Consider the following 23555-nt stretch of genomic DNA (forward strand, 5'->3'; position numbering starts at 1 on the left):
GATGCAAATCAAATTGCTAAATTTTACTATTTGTTAACAGCTTTGGAAAAAGGCACAGTGGTGAGAATGTTGGGCAATGGTTTAGCAATATTAATTAAAAAATGCTATTATATAAAGGATTCATGTAATTGATGTGTGTACTACTATTCCCCAAATGAGACCAAAGAGTTGGCAGCATTTATTTTTTATTGCTTAGAATTTAAACTTTGGAATAGTAGGTACCAAACTGTCTTTAATACATCCAATAGATGGAGGAAGAGTTTATACTTATATGAAATTTGATCCTGTTAATTTAGTTCATCATTTCAATCTGTCAAGATATCTGGTGTAATATTACAGATTCTGCCACTGAATATATTTTCCATGTTGTCTTGCTCTGTGTGACTGCAGCAGGTATATAAGGAAGTACAAGAGGATGTTCCTAGAACTGGGAAAAGAAATAATTCTCTGAGAACTGAAATATTTCATCATTAATAAATATAGGTTTGTAAGATTCACTTTCATCAGATGTAAACCATCCTAACAGATGAGTAGTAATCTGAAACTAAGAGACGATGAAGACTGGAACTTTGACTAATTAACAATAAGAAAGCAGTAACTGAAGAATCACGTAACTGAAAATGAATCTCTCTTTCTGTATGTGTCTCTCTGTGTCTCTCTCTCAACAGGAAAGTCTGAATTTAGGCCTGGTTAGCAGACGTCCCCATATAATAGGGATCTCAGTCTCATGAGCTACAGGAGCCAGGCAGGAAAGCCACCTTCAGTTTGGGCTATGACAACAGGCCATGCTCAAATGGGCAGGTCTGCCTCAGCACCAACAGATTGGTGTCACTTGAGAATGTGGACCCAGTTCAGGCAGGTTTTTCTAGAGTCCAGAAGTCACTGTGCAAGCCCAACACAAAACAAACAAACCTGAAAAAACCCACAAAACTGTGTTTGTGGACCACCAGGAACCTCTGCTATGTAGTAAATAATACAGGCATTGGTCAGTAACAATCCACCAAAGGCACCACTGGGCCGAGGTGTGGCATGTTTCCCATTCGTGTCACAAGGGAGGTGAATTCTACTGTAGGGCACTCTGTGAACATTCTTCAGAGATTACCCAATTCTCCTTGCTTTAATTTTATGCTTACCAAAAAAAACCCTGCTTACGAATTCGGTTTTACAACAAGCTTGAAAACTAGACAGCGGGTGATCCGAGTAAGGCGCTACACCTATTTCAGTCCCTGGAAAGGGCTATTCCTGTGTGTCAATAAACCAGCATTCTGACTTTCTACTGCACTCTTTCTTGAGTCTGTTTAGCATTTGTCTGCCTTGTGGAGCTTTGAACAGCTCTGGGTGAGTGAACAAAATAAGATTCTCGTGCTGAAAAGCTGAGTATGTGACCTAGACAGTGCCCTGCATTTGTGCCCCACGGTCCCTCTCCAGAAATCAACCAGCCGTCCTTCTTTTTGTAAATGTGGCAGACACCATTTTGCTGGTGAATGAGGTTAAATCTTTAGACGTGTCATTGGCTCAGCTTTGTAATTCAAAACTCTCTTATCTCATCCTTTGATTTTCAGTCCCCAGAGTTTTCTTTCCATGTCCTTGACTCCCTGACACTTCTGTCTGTTGAGCTACTAAGTGCTTTTTGGGTATCTACTGTCTTCCCAAGTTGCCTTTACTTTTCTTCTTTACTTCTTCACCTTTCTCCTGTTTTATTCTTTCCATGACTTTTTGTTCTTTTAATTTGGAAACTCCCCTGCTTCCTCAGTGATTTTACTAAGATCCCACATGTTACAGGTTCACTAGGACTGAAACATCCCTTTAGAGCTGGGCTGACCAATATGGTAGTCGCTAGCCATATGTGGCAGCCGAACACATGAAACATGGCTGATCTGAAATGAGATGTGCTGTAAGTATGAATTGCACACCAGATTTCTAAGACTTAGTAGAAAAAAAAAAAAAAGAGTGTAAAATATCTCATTAATACATTTAAAAAGATTGGCCACATGTTGAAATGCAATATTTTGGTTATATTGGGTTAAACAAAAGTATTACTAAAATTAATTTCATCTATTTCTTTTTACTTTTTTAATGTGGCTACTAGAAAATGTAAAAGTACATATTTAGCTAGCAATACAATTCTATTGTCAATGCTGCTTTAGGGAGTCTTAATGTCTGCGTTATTTATATTTCTCTAAGGAGCCTAAAGACTATATTAAAAACTCCATTTGGTTGGAATGTCCCCAAATGAATCCTCCATTTTTCTTTTCTATATTCTTATTCCTTCTCAAGTCATTCTCACTTTTCCTTTTTTTTTTTTTTTTTTTTAAGAGGCTGAAAGAAAGGGGGGATTTTTTTCTTTTTTGATTCAGAAGCAGTCACAGGACAAATATACTTAAATGTAATGGGGATATAAGAAAAACTGAAAATAGGAAAGACTGCCTCTAGACAATCTGTTAACAAAACACAATAATACATACACCTGGACAAGCATGAGTCCCATGGGGAAAACCAGCAACTTTAATTACTTCACCTACAGGCACTACACTGAGAATTGCTTCTTTCCACTTGAGTGGAAGCATGCGATATGCCAGAGTGAGCTGTCGGGAGTTTTGCTTCTCCTATACCAGACCTGTCTTCCGAGGTTCACTTTTATAGGTGTTATGTAAATGATAATTAATACATGTAGCACACTGACAATAATGAGCGTAGGTTGGAGAGTCACAGGGATCTAGGTTTCATCCTGGCTTTGCCACTTGCTAACTCAATGGCCTTGCACCAGTTACTTCACCTCCGGAGCCTCGAGTGTTAATCTGTAAAATAGGGATAATAGGACCATTGCTTCTGAAGGGTCAACACACTGCTTCGGCTCCTAGCCATTCTCTACTCTCATTTTCTGAAATCCGCTCAGCAAATATGATGGTGTCTCTGTCTTTCACCCAAGAAACGTTATTCCTCACCTCAAGCCTCATGAAAAGAGCTTTGAGGGGACCTCTGGCCTGGGCATTTAACATCTGTCTGCTGCAGTTTGCGAGAACCTGAGGAAGTGGTCTCTGACCCAGACTTGAGATCTTTCAAGGCAAAGAACTGTAGCTTGCAGAATGTGTCCATGGGGGCCAGGAGATAAGGCTGGTGAGAAGATGCCTGCCCTAGAGTATGTACAGGCAAAGGACATCTGTGTATTTCCTCAGACCAAATGTAGGGAGAGAAAGCCAGCCGTGAGCTGTCTTAAAGGGACTTTGTCCAAGAGCACAAAAGAGGTCCCAACTATGAGGGACTTCTTGTAGAATTTTGAAAACCAAGGCTTGCAGAAGGAATAGAAGCAGCTAGGCACGTTCCTGTTGCTGAGGGATCTTTGAGGAGTCCTTGGATGTGATGCAAGAAAAAGGGTCACACCCCTTTTTATAACCCACAAAAGCAGCCCTAGAGATTTAGCTTCATACTTGGGGGATAAAGTCCTGTATGCTGTAAATGGTCTGTAATTCCTCCTTCTCTGGCCACATTTCAGTCCCTTTCCCTCACCAGCTGTCCTAAACTTCCTCAGGTACCTGAACTCATCTCTTCTTGCTAGTCTGGGGCCTCTCCGGGGAGCCTCTGGTGTTCTCTGATCAATTCATGTTCTATGCAAACTTTTCCCAGGCCCGGGGAGGGGAGAGTCATTAGACAGGTAAAGATAAGATGTCCCTTATAGGAACAGTAGCAAATGAGACACATTATTCGACAAGAATCTGTGCCTATCTGCTGTGTTAACCGGCACTGTGAAGGAAATGCAAGCACGGCAGAGACCCTGTGGCTTTATGTTAAGCCGTGTTAATTGGCCTTAGTGAGCTTAAAGACTAGCTCTGGAATGGAAGGAGAGTGAGAGGGTATGGTGGGGATGGGAAGAAGACTGTCTGTGTGGCAAGTGTGAAAGCATGCCAATAAATGATGAGGTATTAAAAGAAGAGAATGACCACTTCTGGGAATATATCCAAAGGAAATGAAAACACTGACTTGAAAAGATATCTGTACCCCCATGTTCATAGCAGCACTATTTACAGTATCCAAGACATGGAAACAGCCTAAGTGTTCATTAATGGACGAATGGATAAAGCTGTTGTGGAATATTATTCAGCCTTTAAAAAATGAGGAAATCCTACCATTTGTGACAATATGGATGGACCTTGAAGGCACTATGCTAAGTGAGAGAAATCAGACAGAAAAAGACAAATACTGTATGATCTCACTTATATGTGGAATCTAGAAACAAAATCAAAACAAAACCAAACTCATAGAAAAAGAGATCGGACTTGTGATTACCAGAAACAGAGGATAGGGGGATGGGGGAATGGAGGAAGGTGGCCAAAATATGCAAACCTCTAGTTATAAGATAAATAAGTACTAGGGATGTAATGTACCACGTGATGCTATAGTTAACGCTGCTCTATGATACATAGGAAAGTTGTTAAGAGAGTAAATCCTGAGAGTTCTCATCCCCAAAAGAATTTTTTTCCTCTTTTCTTTCCTTTTTATTGTATCTATATGAAAAGATGGATGTTAGCTGAACCTATTGCAGTAATCATTTCACAATATATGTAAGTTGAAGCATCATGCTGTATGCCTTAAACTTGCACAGTGATGGATGTCAATTATTTTTCAATAAACCTGCTGAAAACAAAAAATAAGTGCTTAGGGTACTGAAAGAACCAAAGGATGATTTTGTGCCTCAAGAGTTTGGGGTGGGCTTCATACAGGAGTCCAGGCTCTAAGGACTGTCCTTAGGTGGCTATCAGAAAATGAAGGGTCTGGGAATTTCATATTGGAAATAGGAGTGAGAGCTAACTGGGGCGAGGGATTAAGGAGAAAAAGTTGGATTGGTAGATGGCAGTAGATTGTGAAGAGTGCAAATGTCAGGCTGAGGGGACCAAACATCCTTGGGAAGTCCATGTAGCGAAAAGATGATTTTGGAGGAAGTGTCTCAGCGAACTAAAGCTGTCACTTTTTTTTTTTTTTAAATGTTGAGAGGGCCAAAGCATCCATGCCAGACCATCTCAAAACAAGGGAAGGAACTAAGAAGGGAGACCAACAGGGAGAGAACTCTTCCTTTCCCTTTTACCCAAGCACTAGGGACACATTATGAATTTGTTTTGATTTTAAAATCTTTACGGTTAGATACAATATTGAGTGCTTCAAAAGTTTTTCCTTTGTGGAAGCCAGTTGGAGGCTGTCATCTAGATACTCCAAGGGAAGAATTTAGGTTACATCTCCCAACCAGACTAGCGTGTCAGCACAAGGATCCCCAAAGTATAGTACCACCAGTGATCTACCCAGCCACACACCTACTCACCCACTCACACACCCAATCACCCGTCCCACCAACCAACAAACATTTTTTGAGCGCCCACCATATGCCAGGTTCCATGCTGTGTACCTAAGTTGCAACAGTGAACAACACTGTCCTCTCCGGTGTGTGTCATTGTGTTAGGCGCGGGGGAGATTAAACAAGAATGGCAAAACTTTTCTAATCGTCATAGATGGGAGATGAGTACTTGCGGGTTCATTATGCCATTTCTTCTGCCTTTTGGTATGTTTGACAATTTTCCTAACGAAGTTAGACAACTGTCCTGTTTCTCAAGCAAGGAAGTTAGATTTGACAGATACCTATATCCCAAGGGCAAGTTTAGACTTGAAGTTACACCCAAGGTATTAGTGGAAGAGAAGTCCTTGGGGGAGGGTGCAGAAGGTGGTCAGGAAATGCCTCTTGGTGGAAGTAACTGTTCTCTAAAAGTACTTGCTCAGATTGAGTAAAGAATCCAAAAACTACGGGCCTGACTTGGCCTCAGCTGCTTTGGGAAGTGCTAATAGGTCAGAGTCAAGAGTTAAGAACTAGCCTCCTATCATATTGCGATGGCTTATCTACCCCCCTGCCCCCCTTGCTTAAAGTCAGCAGAGGTAAGTAGATAGATAATCAGATTTAGCCAGCATCTCCTGAGCACCTACTATGTGCCTGGCGCTATACAAAGGCTTTGGGTTAGATTCTGCTAGCACCATCTTATGGAGGATGGAATAGGAGTCAGAAAGTTCCTCAAGGTATGGGGAACCTGACCCTATCAGGCAAGGGCAGTTCAGAAACCCACTCCTTCCAATTCCAAGTCGTGGAGAATAAATCAGAAACTTGGGATCAGGCAGAGTTTGCTTTGCGACTTTGAGCAAGTCACCGGGCCTTCCTAAGCTGACTCGATTTCTCTATCTATAAAAAGGGTACAGTAAAACCTTGTAAGTTTTGTTTTGTTTTGTTTTTTTAAAGGACCAGAGACCTTTACTGTCAAGATCCTGGCATGAAGCAAGGGCTCCATAGATGGCAGCCATCATTCTTGGCCAAGCGCGGGCGCATCCTCCCGCGGGGTCCCTCGGGACAGACCAGGCCCGCCTCCGCGGCTCCGGTCTCGCAGGGCTCGCGGCAGGTGGCCCAGCATCTGGGTGCCCACGCCCTAAAGCGAGCGGGGAGCGCGGGCGGATTGGAGCACCGAGGTCTCCCCTGGAGGATTCTCCCCCGCCCCCACCCCCCCCCCCCCACGCCCGGCGCAGGTAAGGTTTCCGGCTCAGGCCACGGGGACAGCTACCTTAACAGAGGTCGAGGCGGACAGCGCAGCCCGCGGCCGGGAGAGGGGTCCTGGGGGCGCCCCCTCCCTCGCCCAGATACACCCCAGGGCCAGCCCTGGCGCCCGGGCCCGCGGGCTGTGCGCTCTGCAGCTGCGAAAACCCGGAGAGGCGGATCGGAGCGCGCTCGCAGCCAACTCCTCCGCGGTCCGGCCGCCGAGCTGGGCATGCTCAGTGCGGCCGCCGCGCCGCCGTCCGCCAACTCGGAAGCTCGCGCTCCCCGGCTGTGGGGGCGAGAACGCCGGCGGCGGCGAGCCGGCGTCGCCCGCTGCCCCCAGACAGTGGCAAACTTCGCGGCGTCCCCGGAGCTCGCCCGGCCGAGACTGATACCTTACAAATCAGATCAAATCCAGTCGCCCCCCACCCCGGCCCCCCCCTCCGCCCCATCCCAACCCGAATCGTGGAGGCTGCGGCCGCCAAAGTGCCGCCGCGGCTGGCGGCCCCTGACCACTAGCCGGGGACCAACAGGTAAACTGTTGGGGGCGGGGGGAGGGGGGAAGGAGCGCGGCCGGGGGGGGCGGGGGGTTGGAGGAGCCCGAGATGCCCGCGGGCTAGCTGCCCCCGTCGGCACTCGCTGCCAGCCCTCCTCACCACCCCCACTTCCCCAGCCCCTGGAGGGGCAGCAAAGGGTTAAGTCGGCCCCGAGCCACCGTGAGCACGGCCCCCTCCACCCGCTGCGACCGCTAGCAGCGCGCCTCGGCGCCTGCCCGGAGCCGCCGAGGGGACCGGAGCCGCGGATGCGCCACCGGAGCCCGGCGGGCGTCTAGGAGGCACCGGCCGCTTCCCCACCGTCCGCATCCCTGTCGCCCCCCATCCCCTCCAGGCCTGTTCCCCTCCTTCCCAACCGGGTCCGCGCCCAGGTGGCGGGGTCTGCGGGGCGCGTGGCGGCGGGGGAAGGGTCCCTGCTGTAGAAGAGGGGGCGGGGGCGGGCCGCTCCGCAGTCTCTTCCTCGGGTAGGCGGGCCACCCTCGCCTAGGGCGAGCACTCGAGCCACCTGCCTGGGGCGCCAAGAAAAGTTTTCCCCCCACCCCGTGCCCCTCCCCCACCCCCACCCTGCGCCCGGCTGGGGTGGGTTTAGGTCCATTGGTGAAAAAAGTCACACGTTCCCATCAGCTGCTCCTCCCCCTGGGGACAGGGTGGTGGGGAACAGGAGGCAGGCGCCTCGGAGGACCCAGGCGGACCTCCAGCCCCTCCGTTGGCGGTGCGTCCCGGGGCTCCAGCGCAGCAGGGTGCCCGCCGAAGGCTGCCCCCATCAGTGCGTGTCTGCGTGCCGGGCAGCGGCAGCATCCAACCTGCTTTATTCCTGCCTGCAGCGCCACAGCGAGCGAGGAGGGGGCGAGGGAGTCTGTCTGCAAAGTGCTGCTCCCTGGTGCTCAGAGGCGGCTGCTCCAGCTCCAACTCTCATTCATTTCGCCGGTTAACATGAGAGATCATGGCCGCCTTCGGGCTTCTCAGCTATGAGCAGAGACCGCTGAAACGCCCCCGGCTCGGGCCGCCGGACGTCTACCCGCAGGACCCCAAGCAGAAGGAGGTAAGGGCGCCGGCGGCCTCCCCGGCAACCGGGGCCGCGCTCCGCAGCGCTGACCCGGGGCCAAGTTGGCCCAGCGGGCATCGCTGTCGCTGCGGGGGAAGGGTGGGCAGGGGGACTGGCGGCGGGGGCCGGGCTGGGGGGCTGGGGGACCCCCGGCGGTGGAGACCGAGCGGCTGTCAGTCACCGCGCGCCACGGGGGCGCTCGCTCTCCGGGTGCCGGCTCGCTTCCCCGTTACCGGGCCTTGCACGGCGCAGCCGGGCGCTTCACCCGGTTCTTCCCTGCGGAAACCCTCCTGCTCCCTCTCCCCGGGTTTTGCCTGCGTTATTTTTCTCCCCGCCGCTTCGGTAAAGCCTCGTAAACTTTTTGAAAAATGTTGGAATGCAGTGCATCCGACACAGGTCTTGGGTTTTGCGCCGGCCGAGCAGGGACGGGTGTGGGTGGGGTGGCGGAAGACCTTTTCTGTTCAAATTTTCCAGTTTGGAGTGGAAGTCGTTTTTGTCGAGGTGATGAATATTTAGCTCTTGCAACGTACTTCTGTCTCCCCTCTCCCCTTTAAAAATCAATATAAAAGGGAAACACTGATTTTCATCCCTAGAGGCGATTGGCTTAATTGCTGGAGGCTGTTTTGTGTATGTAAAGGCAGTCAGGTTACCTTGGAAGGGAATAGGTCCTGGGATTGCTTGTTTCTTTGAATGAAATGAATTGGAGGAACCTTGACTCTTGCACTAGATACACTAGCTTCGATGGCTAGAGTAACCATGGCATTTTGAAGCCTTGTATATGTTTGTTAGTAGTTAACAAGTATGTAACAACTCTCCAGTTATAATGATCACCCCTGGCTACGCAATTTGCCCAGGGATTTGCTTTTTTTTTTTAAGATCACCTGCTACCCAGCTGTGCTTTCTGAGTTTGCCAGCTGCAGCCCACCCATCCTCTGTTGTCTTCAGCTAAACATGAAGTGAGCACAGTTCAAAACTTCTCTTTCTGGGAACCTAAAAACCTTCTATTAAAAGTTTACAGGCCTACTGACATCACAGAAGGGGCTTGGTAAAGAAGGCCAGGAGGGTCCTTAAGAGTTCCCTTTTGATGAATGTATCTATTTCAGTAATAAAGGAAGAATGCTTGTTCTGGTTAAACTGTTTTGTTAATAATGTTTCTGAAAGATAAGGAGTGACGACTCCTTTTAGAGGTTTAGCATATTGAACATGTTCGAACATCCGTGGAGTAATTCACATCGAAGCTTGGAAGGTTTTACAGGTGGTTCCCAGCAGAGGCTTAATATGAGGATAGGCGTTTGATGAGATTTTGCAGATTTCTTCCCTACCCATTTCTCTCCCTGCTACTGCCACCCAGAATGAAGTTAATTGTTACAGACGAAATAACAAACACTAACAACCAAGTATAGAGAAAGTTAATAACTTAAACATTTGTAGCAGAAAATTCTTAAAGTTTTGGTGGGGACAGGGACATTGGCTGATCTTTATCATCTTGTAATTAATGTCTTTTGTCACATCTTTCCAGAGGGCAGCATAATTGATAGCATCTCCCCAGTTAAGGGATGGGGGCCTGGGATGCCTTGTGGGGTTATTTAACATTTATTCCTCAGGTCGACACTCATTCAAGGGTTGGAGGCCTCTATGATTCTGGAAAAAAATACTTTTGGATTTTAGGGTCTTTATGACATTTTATGGAACTCTAAAACTAGAAGTGACCTTAGAGCCTGCTTTTTGTAACTTCCTTTGGACAAAGTGAAACTGAGGCCCAGGAAAGCTTACCTGACTTAAGGCGTGTGGTGAATCAGCAGAGGAGTTGGATGACCAAAACAGTATCTTATGTCAAGACCAGTACTGTGCTAAGGATGATTTATGCTAAATTGTGTTGTTCTGATGTTATTCCCTTGCCCCAGAGGCAACCAACATTTTATCCCTCTGGAGCAGAGTCAGAGTTATGTGTGGCTGTAGCTAGATTTGAATACAACATGGAACAGGCACTTGGCTGTTCTTGGGCGGTGCTGTGGCGAGCAGTGTTTCACAAGCTTCAGTTATTTATGCGTCGCCTCAGGATTTCTCTCCTATCCCTCTATCACCTGTACTTTTATTCTAATGTTTTCTTTAACTTTTAGGAAACTTTTTCTGTTTCGTAGGCAGTAATACACAAGAAGTCATGGATTTGATGTGAGATATATATATCTATAAATTCATATCAAGTCATGGATATATCTCATTTAAAATTTTTATTTATTTGATGTTACATACACATATATATGATTATTCATATTGAAACAAGACCATAAGTATTAAAACTTTAAAAAGTTCATCTAAAACCACTGGTGTATTCCATCAGAGAGACCTGTCCCACACTGTGGGAAATGCTGATTTAATGGAGGAAGTGTGGGCTTCCAAGTTAGGCAGACCCGGATTTGGATTCTGGTTCAGCCTCTTTGCATTTGTGTGGCCTCGGGCAAGCTGCATCACTTCTCATTTGTAAATTAGTATCATTGTGCTGTTTAGAAAAACTTGAGAACCCTGGTTCTAAATGCATTACATTTTTGTGAGAAAAACCCTCCTCCTGGTAAAGCTATTCTTATTACTGGAGCTGCAGCTTTTACTGCTGTTAACCCGGGCTAATAGTGTTCTGGAAAATAGCTCCCGGGGGACAGGATGGGACCCTTGAATGAAGACCTCCTGTAGAGAAGTGGGGGTGGGGTGGGGGGGGTACTGGAAGCTTTAACCTGCTTGATCGAGAGAGTCCGCTCATTTGAGAGCTTGCTGTGCCTCAGCGCTCCACAGGACTTTAGGTTGTCTTGTGTTATAATACTTTACCCTCTGTCCTCAAGCCTTGAAAATAGGGCACCAGAAAACTGTGAGTTCTCCTTGATGCCTCCTTCGCCCTTACGCCCCGTAATACACCTGTCAGCACATCTTGTCCCATCCATTCCCCAAATATATTTCCAGTCCAACGCCGCTCCCCAGTTTCACCTCACCGCTCCCCAGTTTCGACTTCCTTTCTGCTTCAGTCTGACTTTTCTCTGCCCCGGGGCTCTTACATGTGCTACTCTGCCTGCCTGGACCCCTGTCTGCCTTTGCACCCGCACCCGCACCGTTCCACCCTGCTCTCATCACCGAATCCTGTGGTTAGGAGGGTAGGTAGGCTGTGCAGCCAGTGTGCTTTTTTTGAATCCTGGCTCTGCTGTTTACATACACTCCTTATTCTCCCTGTGCCTCATTATCCCCTCTTGTAGAGTCGGGATGAGAATACTACCTGCTCCTTAGGGCTGTTGGAAGATTATACGGATAATAAACATAAAACACTTAGACCAGAGTATGGCATGGATTCAGCACGCAAACATTTGCTGTTTTAAACTACCGTCAGGCCTGCTTCTTCGTCATTCAGGTCTCAGCCCAGCGGCCTCCTCACAGGCCTTTCTAGTATAAGTAGATAATTGGTAATTATGTATTTATTTGCATGTTGCCCCCAGCCCCCCACTAATGGGTCAGAAACGAGGGCAGGGACGAGAGCTGTTTAGGAGTCCCTGAAGGACCTGGCACCTAGTGCAGTTAGTTCCTAGGATGCTGAGGGCGTGGATACTTGTAGGAATTTATAAATCAGAGTGGGAATGAATGAATAAAGAGAAATCTGGCGACTGAGGGGTGTTAGGGCAAGTCTAGGTTAAGGCAGAAATTATCCTTGCTGTCTACTTTGGAGGCTACAAGGCTGAAAGCAGAATTAAACTCTAGAAGTAGAAACGAAGAGAAGTTTTACTTCCAGGGTACAAGAGGCCTAAATAGCTGAATAGTCAATGTTTTTAGGAAATCAAATTAGTTAGAAAAGTAGGTTGGGGCAATAGTGAGATTTCTAGGCATCAGGAGCCATAGAACCCCGCCAGTAGGGTCCAGAGGGGAGGATGGCTTGGTGTGCAGTGCGGAGGCTGCCCAAGGACAAGTAGAGCGTGATTTGGGAGGGTATGGGGGTGGGGATGGCTGCATGCGGATAATGTGTCACACCTGTAGGGCTTGTTAAAAACAGATGGCCGAGTTTTTCAGATTCAGTAGGGCTGAGGTGGGACCCCATAATTTTCATTTCTAACAAGATCCTGGTGATTTAATGCTGCTGGTCCAGGGCCCCACTTTGAGATACTAACCTAGAGAGAAGGTGGCATCCAGTTCTGCAGGGGCTGGAGGGCTCTTCCCAACCCAGGCAGGGCAGGGTTAGACATCTCTGTGTGGCTGAATTTGCAGTGGTTTGGTCTAGCAGCCAGCTCAGCCAGGGTACGGTGGGCTTTCCCCAGAAGTTGTCCTCTCTCTTAGATCTAAGGGAACGAGTCAGAAAGTCTCAGCCCCCCTCCAGTGGCTTTCCATCACACTTGGAATAGAACTCAAACTCCCTACTGAATTAGGCCTTCGAGGCCCCGCCCATCTGCCCCTTGGTCACTTCCACAACCACTGCCTGTAGCCAGACCACCTGGCTTTGCGGTCTGGCTCTATCACTTACTGCCTGTTTTGACTCAGATATGACCTGTGGAATCGGGGAGGGGGGGTGTTCCTACTTATTTGTTCCTACTTCACGGGGTTGCTGGGAAGATAAAATGAGGTTTGAATGGTGCCTGGCATGCCAACGGTGCTTAGTACAGGCCAGCTACTATTAGTATAACCCCTCCCTTGTTAAATGACCCCGGGGCTTCATTATATTGTAACATCCACAAGACCCTGCCCTTGGAGATCTGGCCCCTTTCTGATTTGCTTAGCCGCCTCCTGGCTGTGTGGTGGGACCACTGGCCACCTCTCTCCTACCAGGCCCAGTTCCTTAGTGTTTAGGATCTTGTCCCTTGCGATCATGTCTCCTGTCATTTACTTATAGAGACTAGCTGGCAAGGAGGCCTTCTTTGTAACCCATCTTCTCTTATCCTTGTTAGTTCATTATTTTGTGTTCATATGTTTTGTGGTGCTTGTCACTGTCAGAAATTCCCTTATTGGGATCCTTATCCTCTCCCTGGTCTTCCTTCCACACTAGGATGTAAGCTGCAGGAGAGCAGGGGCTTGTCTGTGGCGTCCACAGTTGTGAACTGCCTAGTGCCTGGGATGAGACTGGGTGCTCAGTAAATAGTTCTTGAAGAAATGAATAAAATGCAGACAGAACTCTTAACGAGCAGTTATGAGTATTTATAACTCTTAACTGTCCCAATGCTTGTTTTATTTTGGTAACGCCTGTTTTCTTGTTAGCATCTAAAACCCTTAAAACATTAAATGCTTGTTTTAGTGACAGCTGGGGAGGTTGGGGGGAGGGGCGGTGAAAATTTGTTTCTTAATAATCTCTGAGAGGGAGGATGTTGATGAAGTTGCCCTAGATGAGAGGGCAGGTTGACCAGTTGCCTGGGGCACCAAAAGACAGAGATGTTTAGGGAGAAAGCTTCCCCCTGAGATGAATTGGCTGGCCCCAGGGTCCCATCATAGACCTCCCTGAATAGCAGTGTTTGGGAGGGACCTCTGTGTTTTTAACTGATTCCTCCTGAGACTCTTAGGCCAGAACCAGTGTAAAAAGCACTGGGTCAGAGGCCCTGCTTCTTCCACTGCTCACAGGAGTGTTGCCACAAAAACTTTGTGGCGGAGGAACTCAAGTGGCTCTCATTTCTCAGGGGCTGCCAACACCTGCGGCAGCATTGTCAAAGATGCTCCTTAAAAATGCCGCCATAATGCGCCCGCCTCCACCCCAGACCTGCTGAGTCAGAATTTCTGGGAAGGAGGTTGAGGAATTTGCATTTTAAACACGTTTTCTAGGTGATTCCCAAACACATGAAGTTTTGAAAGCCACTGCTTTAGTTTTTGTCTTTACCTGTAGCGACCACTGTAAGCCAGACTCCCCCCTTATTCCTACCTGCTCCCCACTACTTGATGTGTTGGAGTCTTTAGACAAATACACTATTCAAAGTGTTAGTATAGTGCAAATGCATTTAGCTACTGTCCCCCATGAAGTTCTGTTCTAATACCCATGGTTCCCAGCATAGGCTTGTTTTTTGTCAGCTGTACATGGTTTATGGCAGACTAGAATTCCATGCCTTGGGCTTGAAATATCCACAGCTCCCTTCTGTGTGCAGTTGGCTAAACTTGGGGCTCAGGGGAGCAGTTCTTGCTTTGTCCCATGAGCATGTTCTTTGAACTTGTTGGGGGCTACAGAGCTTATATTTGACTTTGGGCCTGGGCTTTCAACTAGGCTCTTTGGGGACTCATGTAAAGCTGTTAATTTGGGGTGCAGCCACTATCCTTTAGCCTGTCGGATATTTCACTTAGGCTGGCACCTGTAGAGATAAAATGTGATTCCTTAGGAAGACAGAGGACCAGGAAGTGAGGTCTGGAAGGCAGACTGCCTTGGGTGGGCACTAAGTGGGAGAAAATGAGGATGAACAGAGCCCTAGGATTTTAGCTGAACCAGTTAGCAATGCCTCTCAGGGGTGTATATCCATCCAGGTGAAAATAAAGCAGAGGTGGGAGAATGGAGTAAGTGGAAGTTGGCAATTCCAAAGAATTGTGATGTATTTCTTCTGAAACTCTCCTTTAGTGAGGTTCTGAGCCCCAGCTGTGAGGCTTCTTGACAGACTAGGAATTAGAGAAGGTAGAGGGACCCATAAGAAGAGTGAGCATGATTACGGGTTCCCTTCCCCAGTGTTCTCTGGGCAGCGATGAAAGGAGCTGGTGGACTAAGCCTGGAGAAGGGCTGACCTCCGAGTCTGAGTGGGGAAGGCCAGGCAGGGGAGAAATCCAAGGGACGTGTGGAGGGAGGCGCCTACCTCCTATACATTCCAGTCTGAGAAGGGAACGTGGAAACGCTTGGACTTTTCATTGTTTTTAGAGGATTTCTGAAGTTGGGTGATGGCAGCAAGGGAGTTCATGATACAGTCCTCTCTATTTCTCTGTTTTGGAAAATTTACATTAAAAAGAAGAGTGTCATTATGTTACCCAACAGCATGATTTCTACTTTAAAAATATATGTCTGCGTAATCTGGAAGGATTATCACCCACGTGTAGACAATTGCTCTCTCTTGAGGATGGGTGTAGGGGTGACTTTTATTTTCTTTTTTGCACTAATCTGTATTCTCCACTGTAACAATAAATGTGCACTACCAGTGTCATTGGAGGAAGTAACTTAATAATTACTAGGTAACTTTGATTGGGTTTACAGGAGTGCATCTTTGTTGTTGGTTCCAAACCAAGCTAGAGCCCCTTTAGCTGAGGTTTAGGCAGAGGGATCTTGAGGTGTAGGTATAGGCACCTGTAACCTGTCAAAGCTGTGATGAGGTTGGGTTAGGGCTGTTATGTCAGCATTCCAGCCCTGCCACTTAAGCTGTGTGATTTGGGGTGCTGTGTCATTTTCTTCACCTACGAGCTGGAGAGAATAATACCTAGTCATCTAGAGTGTTTTGAATGTGGAAGGAGCATTGTAAACTTAATTTTTACCAAATGTTGAGGTATCAATTCAGTGGTACCAGCTGATTATTAAAATTTCAGGAATTTTGTGAGCTGGTTAATATCATGCTGGTGACTTGAAATTTGGCATCAAGGGAGTATTTACACCAAGGACATTGGCAAATGCTACGCATTAGGGGTTTTTGTTTTGTTTTAGTTCTTTTGAGAGCTGGTTGTTCAGCATTTCCCCACGCAGTGCTGGGTATGGTTGTATGTACCAGATGCCTTGTTGGCTACTTTACCATCATTCTTACCCCCGTTTCCCCTACTTGCTTCCCACAAAAAAAAAAAAAAAAAAAAAAAAAAAAAAATTTTTAAAGCCAGATCCCCACTTTCTTAGCCTCTCTTGCAGCTTGGGGTGAGCATATAACTGAATTCTGGCTAAAGAGATTTAATAGAAATCCGCTTTGTGACTTTTTGGAGAAGAATATTTTTCCTTGCTGAAAAAAGTACAGGCAAGGGAGAGAGTGGCTTCTCTTAATGCCCTGATAGCTCCTTAGCTTCCTGTCTTTGGAAAATTAATAAGGGGATATGATGGTTGGAGCTGGGGCACCTGTCTTGTTACCATGAGGTCGTGAGCCTATGGATGAAGAGAGGAGGTGATTCAGTGGCTTTATGAAATTGTTAAGCTGCTGAACTGACCTTGACCACCTCTCCCTGGACTTCTTGTTAGGTAAACAAGAGATGTCCACATGGTTTAAACCATTGTTGGACCAGTTGTCAATTTCTTGTGTCTGAAAGCATTCTAAGGTTGTCATGGTACTTCCCATTTATATTTTGTCGCCCTCAAACCATCACAGCATGAGCCTTTTTTCCCAGAGAATATACATTCCCAGAACTCTCCTACTCTCTGGCTTCATGCGTACAGCAAGAGACAAAGATCACCTGCATCTTGTCTGTTCGGTGCTTAATTCTGCAGAGTGCCTATCAGAAGCTGAGGGGATGTGGAAACGGCTCCTTTATTTGTTTCCATTTCTGGCAGAAAGAGTTTTGGTGGGAAGGGAGGGAGATCCCTATTGCGTTTTTGTTTGGAGAGGGAGATTCTGTGGGTCTGTACCATTCTGGGGGGAAACCAGATGTGTTTAGAGCTAGAAGGGAGCTTAGAGGTAGGTCGCTCTCACTTTCCTCATTCAGTACAAGTGGACGTTGAGTCTCAGAGAGGTTAAAGTGACTCGTTAAGGCAGATCTTGGCCAAGCACTTGTGTGCCCTGATTTGTTCTTGCAGCTTTACTTGGCCTCCCCTCTGTACACAGCCTCCGCTTCTGGTAAACACCCTTGTGTTGCCCTGGCAATGAGAACTACTCTGCATTTTAGGGCACCCAGTGCCTCTGTGAGAGCTGGGGACTGTTCAGCTAGCCATTTATTTGATCTTCTCAGAGCTTGCCAGAACCTTGTGTGGTGTCTCCTGGGCAGAGGGAAGAATACTCTGGAAGCTCAGGCACTCTAGTCGTCCTGTTTTTTGGTGGAAGGTTCTCAGCCCTGTCCGTGGCCTCTGGTGCACATAGCTCTGGCACTGGCTTTTGTGGGCTGTGTTGGGGATTGAGCCTGTCTAGTTTTCATTTTCTTGGTTGAGATTCTCCTTTATTTATGGGTAGGTCTCTTGGAGATACAAACACACAAGCTGTACCAGTTGCCCACTTCCAGGGAGTGACACTTACATGGCATTCTGTATACAAAGGGATCCCCCTTAGTTATGAAATGCTCGGGCATGAGAAGAGGAGAAAAATTTTAGCCCCTGGGTTTTATTTTCCATGTTCCGAAGGAAGCATGACTATATGTACGCATGCCAAACGGATTCTGTCATTCAGTCACTATTATTGAGCACCTTGTAGGCATTTTGCCAGCTGTGGCTTCATGAGGACAGGGCTTAAGACTTGTGTTTCCTCCTCTGTCTCTGGTTTTGAGCACAGTGCCTGGACCAAACCTCGGACTCAAAATGTCTTTTACGAATGAAAGTGTAAACAAACGCTGAGAGTATTGGATATGGTCCTGGGCCCCCAAAGATTTCAATACAGAGCAGTGGTTTTCATCTGGGGTGACCCCCTACGGACACTGGCAGTGTTTGAATACATTTGGGGTTCCAGTTATGGGTGCCTGTATGCGTGTGCGTGCATGTGTATGCGTGTGCGTGCATGTGTATGCGTGTGCGTGCACGCGCACGTGTGTTAACTGCTACTGGCATCTGGTAGGCAGAAGTCAGGGGACGTCGCTAACATTCTCCAGTACTTCAGACAGTCCTCACAGCAAAGGCTTATCTGCACTCAAACGTCAGTGGTTCCCAGGTTGAGAAACCCTGGTCTGGAGGGAGTGACAGACCTGTAATACGGGATACAGTGTTTCACATGTTATTCGAGGGGAATGTACGAAGTGCTGTGGAGACGAACAGGAGCAACCCGCTTTTTGACAGGACCTGGTAGAGGAGGAGACTTTGAGCCTTGGACTTGGAGGGTGCGTAGCAGTACGGCGGGGGGGGGGGTGCTGAGGATGTGGTGTGAAGGGTCACAGGCCAGGAGGAACGTGGGCTGTGCTGTGAGCCTGAGGTGTGGCGTGGGGCGTGCAGGGGGCCCCCGGGTCAGAGTGGGAAGGAAAGGTCAAGTTACGGGGTCCTTTGTGCGCTGTGTGGAGGCCATGAGGTGGCTGTTCAAGGGTGTTAGGGGAGTGAGATTTAAGATGACTGAGGGTCTCAGTTTGAAGGGACGGTGCTTCTGAGGGTCCCAGTGGGGCAGAAAGACTGACGAGCTAGGTGGTCATGGATGTTCCAGGCCTGGTCGGGGTGGGGGTGGGTGGATTAGGTTTTCGTGGCTGCCATAACAAGGTACCACAAATCAGGTGGCCTGAAACGATGGAAATTCTCTCGCAGCTCTGGAGGTGCAGCCCTGGGGGCCGGCTGTCTGAAGGGAGCATTGGTGGGCTTTATACTCCTCTGGAGCTCTAGGGGAGAGCGTTTCCTTTCCACACCCGGCCTCCGGTGGCTCCGGGCATCCCTTGGCCTCTTTGTGACCACATCTGTCTCACTTCCGCCTCCGTCTTCACATGGCCTTCTCTGTGTGTCTGTTCTTCTCTGGGTGTGCCTGATAAGGACACTTGTTATTGGATTTAGGGCCCACTTGGATAACACAGGATGATCTCATCTCAAGATCTTTAACTTAATTACATCTGCAAAGACACTTTTTTTTTTTTTTTTAATTAATTTTTTTTGGAGTATATTTGCTTTAAAGTGTTGTGTTAGTTTCTGCTGTACAGCAAAGTGAATCAGCTATACGTATACATAAATCCCCCCTTTTTTGGATTTCCTTCCCATTTAGGTCACCACAGAGCAGAGAGTAGAGTTCCCTGTGCCATACAGTATGTTCTCATTAGTTATTTACTTTATATTAATACATAGTAGTGTATATATAAAGACCCTTTTTCCGAATAAGTAACACTCCCAGGTTCCAGGATTTGATTGGGATGTCTCTTGTGGATCCTTTTGGCCTCCTGGGCTTGGGAAGAAAGAGTAGGAGAGAATTTAGGAGAAAGGTTATTGGGGCGGCAGAACTGGCAAAATGGATGTGTTTGGTGAGAGGGACGGACGAGTACAAGGCTATACCAACATTTTTAGCTTAGGCCAGTGGTTCCCAAACCTTCTGATCTTAGGACCCCTTTATAATAAACCTTATTTAGGATGCCATAGAGCTTTCATGTAAGTTATAGCTCAGTATTTACCATATTAGAAATTAGACCTGAGAAATTTTAGAAATATGTATTAATTCATTTAAAAATAATAATAAACCAATTTCATGTTTCACATGTTTTTTACGAACAAGAACTATTTTTCCAAATCAAAAAAAAATTGTGGAAAGAGTGGCATTGTTTTACATTTCTGCAAATCTAATCTCTTTAATGTCTGTCTGGATTCTCACATCTAGTTCTCCATTTAGTCTATTATAGTATGTTGTTTCGATTGAAGGATATGAAGAAAATTTGGTCTCACGGATATGTAGCTGGAAGGTTCTTGGGAACCTCAGAGGTCTTTGAAATGGAGAACGCTGGCTTACACAGTTGGGTAGGTAGATGATTGATAGTGGTCCTCAAACTAACATGCCATAGGGAACGAAAGAACTTGTTAACTTTTTTTTTTTTTTTTTCTAAGGGTGGGAAGGTAGGGGAGGGGAGTGGAGAGAATGAGTTCATTTTTTAAAATATTTTCAATTTGAGGTGCCTCTGGGGAATCCAGGTTGACCTGTAGAGCAGTAGTACAGATCTGGATTTGGGTGTGATTTGTGCATGGCTAGTTGAAGTCATGGCTGCGATTACCTGTTGAGCGTGTGCAGAGAGAGGGAGGAGCAGGCAGACTCTAGACACTGGCAGCAGGACCTCCGAGGAGGGGAGTTGTTAGGGAGACGGGTGTGGGGGTGATGAGTGGTCCAAAGGGAGAGCTAACATCTCCATTGGCCGCCTCTTAGTTTGGCAGTTTCCCTCTGCAGGGCCTTTGCACGTGTGCTTCCTGCTGCCTGGTTGCCTTCTGTTTGTCACTGCAATGTGATGATTTGCTCCTCAGCACTCAGCACAGTTTGTGTTTTCCTTCTCTGCTCTGTCCTCCAACCAATGTAGGTTTCATGAAGCAAGGACGATGTCCTTTTTACCCCCCCACTGATAACCAGAGGCAGGGAGGGGGTCTGGGGTATGGTAGGGGTTAAAGAAATATTTGTTGACCGGATCTGGTAACGGGGCAGTCATTATTAGCAAATGGTTCTTAGAAGCCCTGTACAGGGCACGGTGATGCCAGGAAATATAAGACATGGTTCCTACCGTTGAGGAACTTTGCGGGGAGAGATGACAGTCCTGTGTGCAGAGCCCTGAAGTCATTCAGGGTGGTGGTGGAAACCATTGAGGGAGGGGTCATCTCTCGAGGATTAGAAAAGTCTTCAGAAATGTGGGTGTTTTTCAGATGACAAGGTCTTCTGGGCAGAGGGTATGAGCAAAGGCACCGAGATGGGAAATGGGACACGATCTCTGGAGGAATTGCAAGTAGTTCAATAAAGCAAGAGTGTATTGAATCCTCAACTTGAACATGTCTATAGATTTTGGGGACAGTTAGAGAGAGGAAGAGATTAAATCTGCTGGAGAGAGAGGGCTATCTGCTGGAGCAAAGCTGACCTGGTCCTGGGACCAGGGGACTGAGGTCCCACTGGGAGTGACACCTTATATGTGGTGTTACACATTGCTGCCTCTGAGAAAGGACGTATACAGGACTCCCTGTTTACCTTTAATTTTCTACAAGAATTTCCAGAGTCAGTTTGAATGTGCAAAGATTTTCCTCGGCAAGAATGAACTCAGCCTTCAACCCACATCCACCGTGCCACAGCTCAGCTACGCAAATGCCGCCTTGTTGTCAACTAAAATTTGGTGGAATTTGCTGCTTTCCTTTTCCAGCCATTTCATTCATGGATTAATCTAATGAGGTTGTTGAGATTAGGACCATTTTAAGGCATTGGCAGCAGGGAAGAACTAAGAAAAATGTATTTTGTCTGAAGCGTCATTCGAATTTTTTGCTAAGATGCTGGTTTACATAAAGGTATAGAGAGAGGCTCTATCAAAACTATGTCCAAGGCAGTGCTAAATAATTTATATTTCTCCTGAGTTCTGTGAGGAAGGTTAATATTGACATTGCTTAGGGTTTTGTTTTGTTTTTCTTTCTTTCTTTTTTTAAAACTCTACACAGTGCTGCTAGTAGACAGTACGGAAAGTATTTCTGGGGTCAGAGCTGTTTGCACTCTTTGGTCAATCTTAGACTAAACGTCAGCTCCTTGGGAAAAAAAAAAATGATCGTGAACTGGAGACACTATTTACATTTCGACTACTCACATGAGATCTGCTTTTAAGTCATTATTAAATCATCGAAATGTTTGTGAAGTTATACTTCCATTTACTTAGTACTTGATATGTGCCTCCTACAGCACTCAGCGATGTGGGTGTGTAGGAAAGAAATAGAAGTCTGCTTCTGTCCCCTCTAGAACAGCGCTTCTCAAAATATCTATGGTGAAGGACAAGTTTCTTTAAAATTAATTTTCAATCTGTTGCAGACTGATATAAATGTATGATAAAAATGAATTACTAGAAAAATGAAATGCTGCTTGAATGTAGTGGCAATGTCAAGTTGCTATGAAAGTTCCCAAGCACTCACTCTCAATTTTTGCATATAATTCTTGTTCAGGACCAGTAGCAGTTTCAGACCACACTCTGAGTAGCACAGCTCTAGAAATTAACATCTGGCTCACTGACGCACATAAAACGGTTTTAAAAATGACTAATGCATTGGTTTTCGTTTATTTTAAAATTGAGGAATAATGTATACGTTCAGTATGGGGTATAAAGTGCCACGTTCCATCATGATAGACAGCGTTGATTGTGTTGGTGATTCTGAGTGCTTTACATGTTTGGTTTTATGCCAGCCTCACAAACACCTCTCAGGTGGGTACTCTTATCTCCTTTTTACAGATGAAGAAACTGAGGCACAGGAGAGCGGTCACAGGGGTCACTTCACTTGCCCAAGGTCCTTTAGCTGCATAGTGATGGAGTTGGAATTGGACTCCCGAGCCCGTGCTGTAACCATTCTGCTGTCTATATAGTGTGGCTAAAAATGCTGCGTGAGTTCAGGAAAGAGAGGCTTGGAATACTCGGAGGCCTCCCTGGAGGATGTAGGTGTGAGGGGCAGGATCCGAGTGAGTCGGGGCAGGTTGTACCCTTTCTTTCCTAAGAAAGAGCTGAAGGTAGGATGAGCGAGGCATGGAGGGGAAAAGGCAGTGTCTGCAGATGGGGCTTGGAGTCCTGGAGTCCTGGCGGGTTGCGGTTGTGGGGGGGGTGGTGACGAGTTCACGAGGACCCGCTGTCAGATTTGTCTCACTAGCTCATGCCTAATAAATCCGGATGGGGAGAGAGTGGAGTCGGGGAGGCTGCGAGGGAGGCGGCTGTAGTAACCAAAGCATGAAGTAAAAAGAGCCCGACAGATCTGGGCTTTAAATAGGACTGGAGAAGAAGAACTGGCGGTCAGTGACAAATCGGTCAAAGGAAATGAAGGAGAGGGGAGTGCGGAAAATGCTTCGATTTCTTGGACACTGTTCACCTGGGATGGTAGTAGGTCCTGTTGCTTGAGCATCTCAAAGTGACACCTTTTTGTGCTCAGTCTTTAGAGATATGGCAGGTATCTAGAATTACCTGATGGCTAGATTGGAATGAATATTCGGACTCCCCTCCCCTCCCACCCCTCCCCGCTCACCTCACTCACCCTGCGGAAGGTCTGATGACTCAAAGGGCTTTTGGTTTATCGTCCCATGCTTTAAACCTCGCCTTCAATACCTGTCATTCAGCCCTCCACGGGCGGCTTTGGTGGCGGTGAACCGCCAGAACTGCTTGGAAGGTTGGCTAAGCTCCATGGAAGAGGTGGGAATGAGCAAGTCTCCCGAAAATAAAAAGGGCGGAGGCTGAGAGGTGTTAACAGAGGTTGACTTTTAGGACTACGTTTTCGGAGGTGGGCTCACGGACATTTGCTTTCTTGGTTCAAAATTGTAGGTTTCGCCTCTCTGTTTCCGGGTAAACAAATGAACAACATCACCACCACCACCAGCAAAGAAGAGACATTCCCAATCTCTGTTCCCCCTCCCAGGCAGGAAGAAGGGTGTTCTGCAGTTTTACTAGATTTTTCCGGCGCCCGTTCCATCCCTATCACCCAAGAAGTTTTCCCCTTTGTGAATTTGCAGTTCATTTGGTGGAAATCGCACAACACGCCTTCCTGCAGGCACGTGGGGTCAGGGATGCAGTTAGGCCTAGGGTAGAAGTAAACAGAAGGAGCCAGGTAAGGGGCACAGTGCGTCAGTCCACCGGACAGTGGACTTCAGAGGACAGAAACCATGGCTTGAGTTTGTTTTCTCTGCCCTCAGATCACCTAGCCCGGTGGGAGGCA

General features: G+C 47.1%; 1 protein-coding gene across 1 annotated transcript in view; it reads left to right on the forward strand.

The window, feature by feature from the left end:
• Positions 1 to 6798: 6798 nt before the first annotated feature.
• The window catches only part of MED12L (mediator complex subunit 12L), a 319598-nt gene continuing 302841 nt past the window's right edge, over positions 6799 to 23555 (forward strand). The window contains exons 1-2 of the mRNA XM_036851029.1: positions 6799 to 7092; positions 7938 to 8155. Coding sequence (XP_036706924.1) covers positions 8057 to 8155 — 99 coding nt within the window. The 5' untranslated portion in view covers positions 6799 to 7092; positions 7938 to 8056. The remainder of the gene's footprint in view (positions 7093 to 7937; positions 8156 to 23555) is intronic.

Source organism: Balaenoptera musculus, chromosome 4 (genome assembly GCF_009873245.2).
Source record: "Balaenoptera musculus isolate JJ_BM4_2016_0621 chromosome 4, mBalMus1.pri.v3, whole genome shotgun sequence".
Lineage (NCBI taxonomy): Eukaryota > Metazoa > Chordata > Mammalia > Artiodactyla > Balaenopteridae > Balaenoptera > Balaenoptera musculus.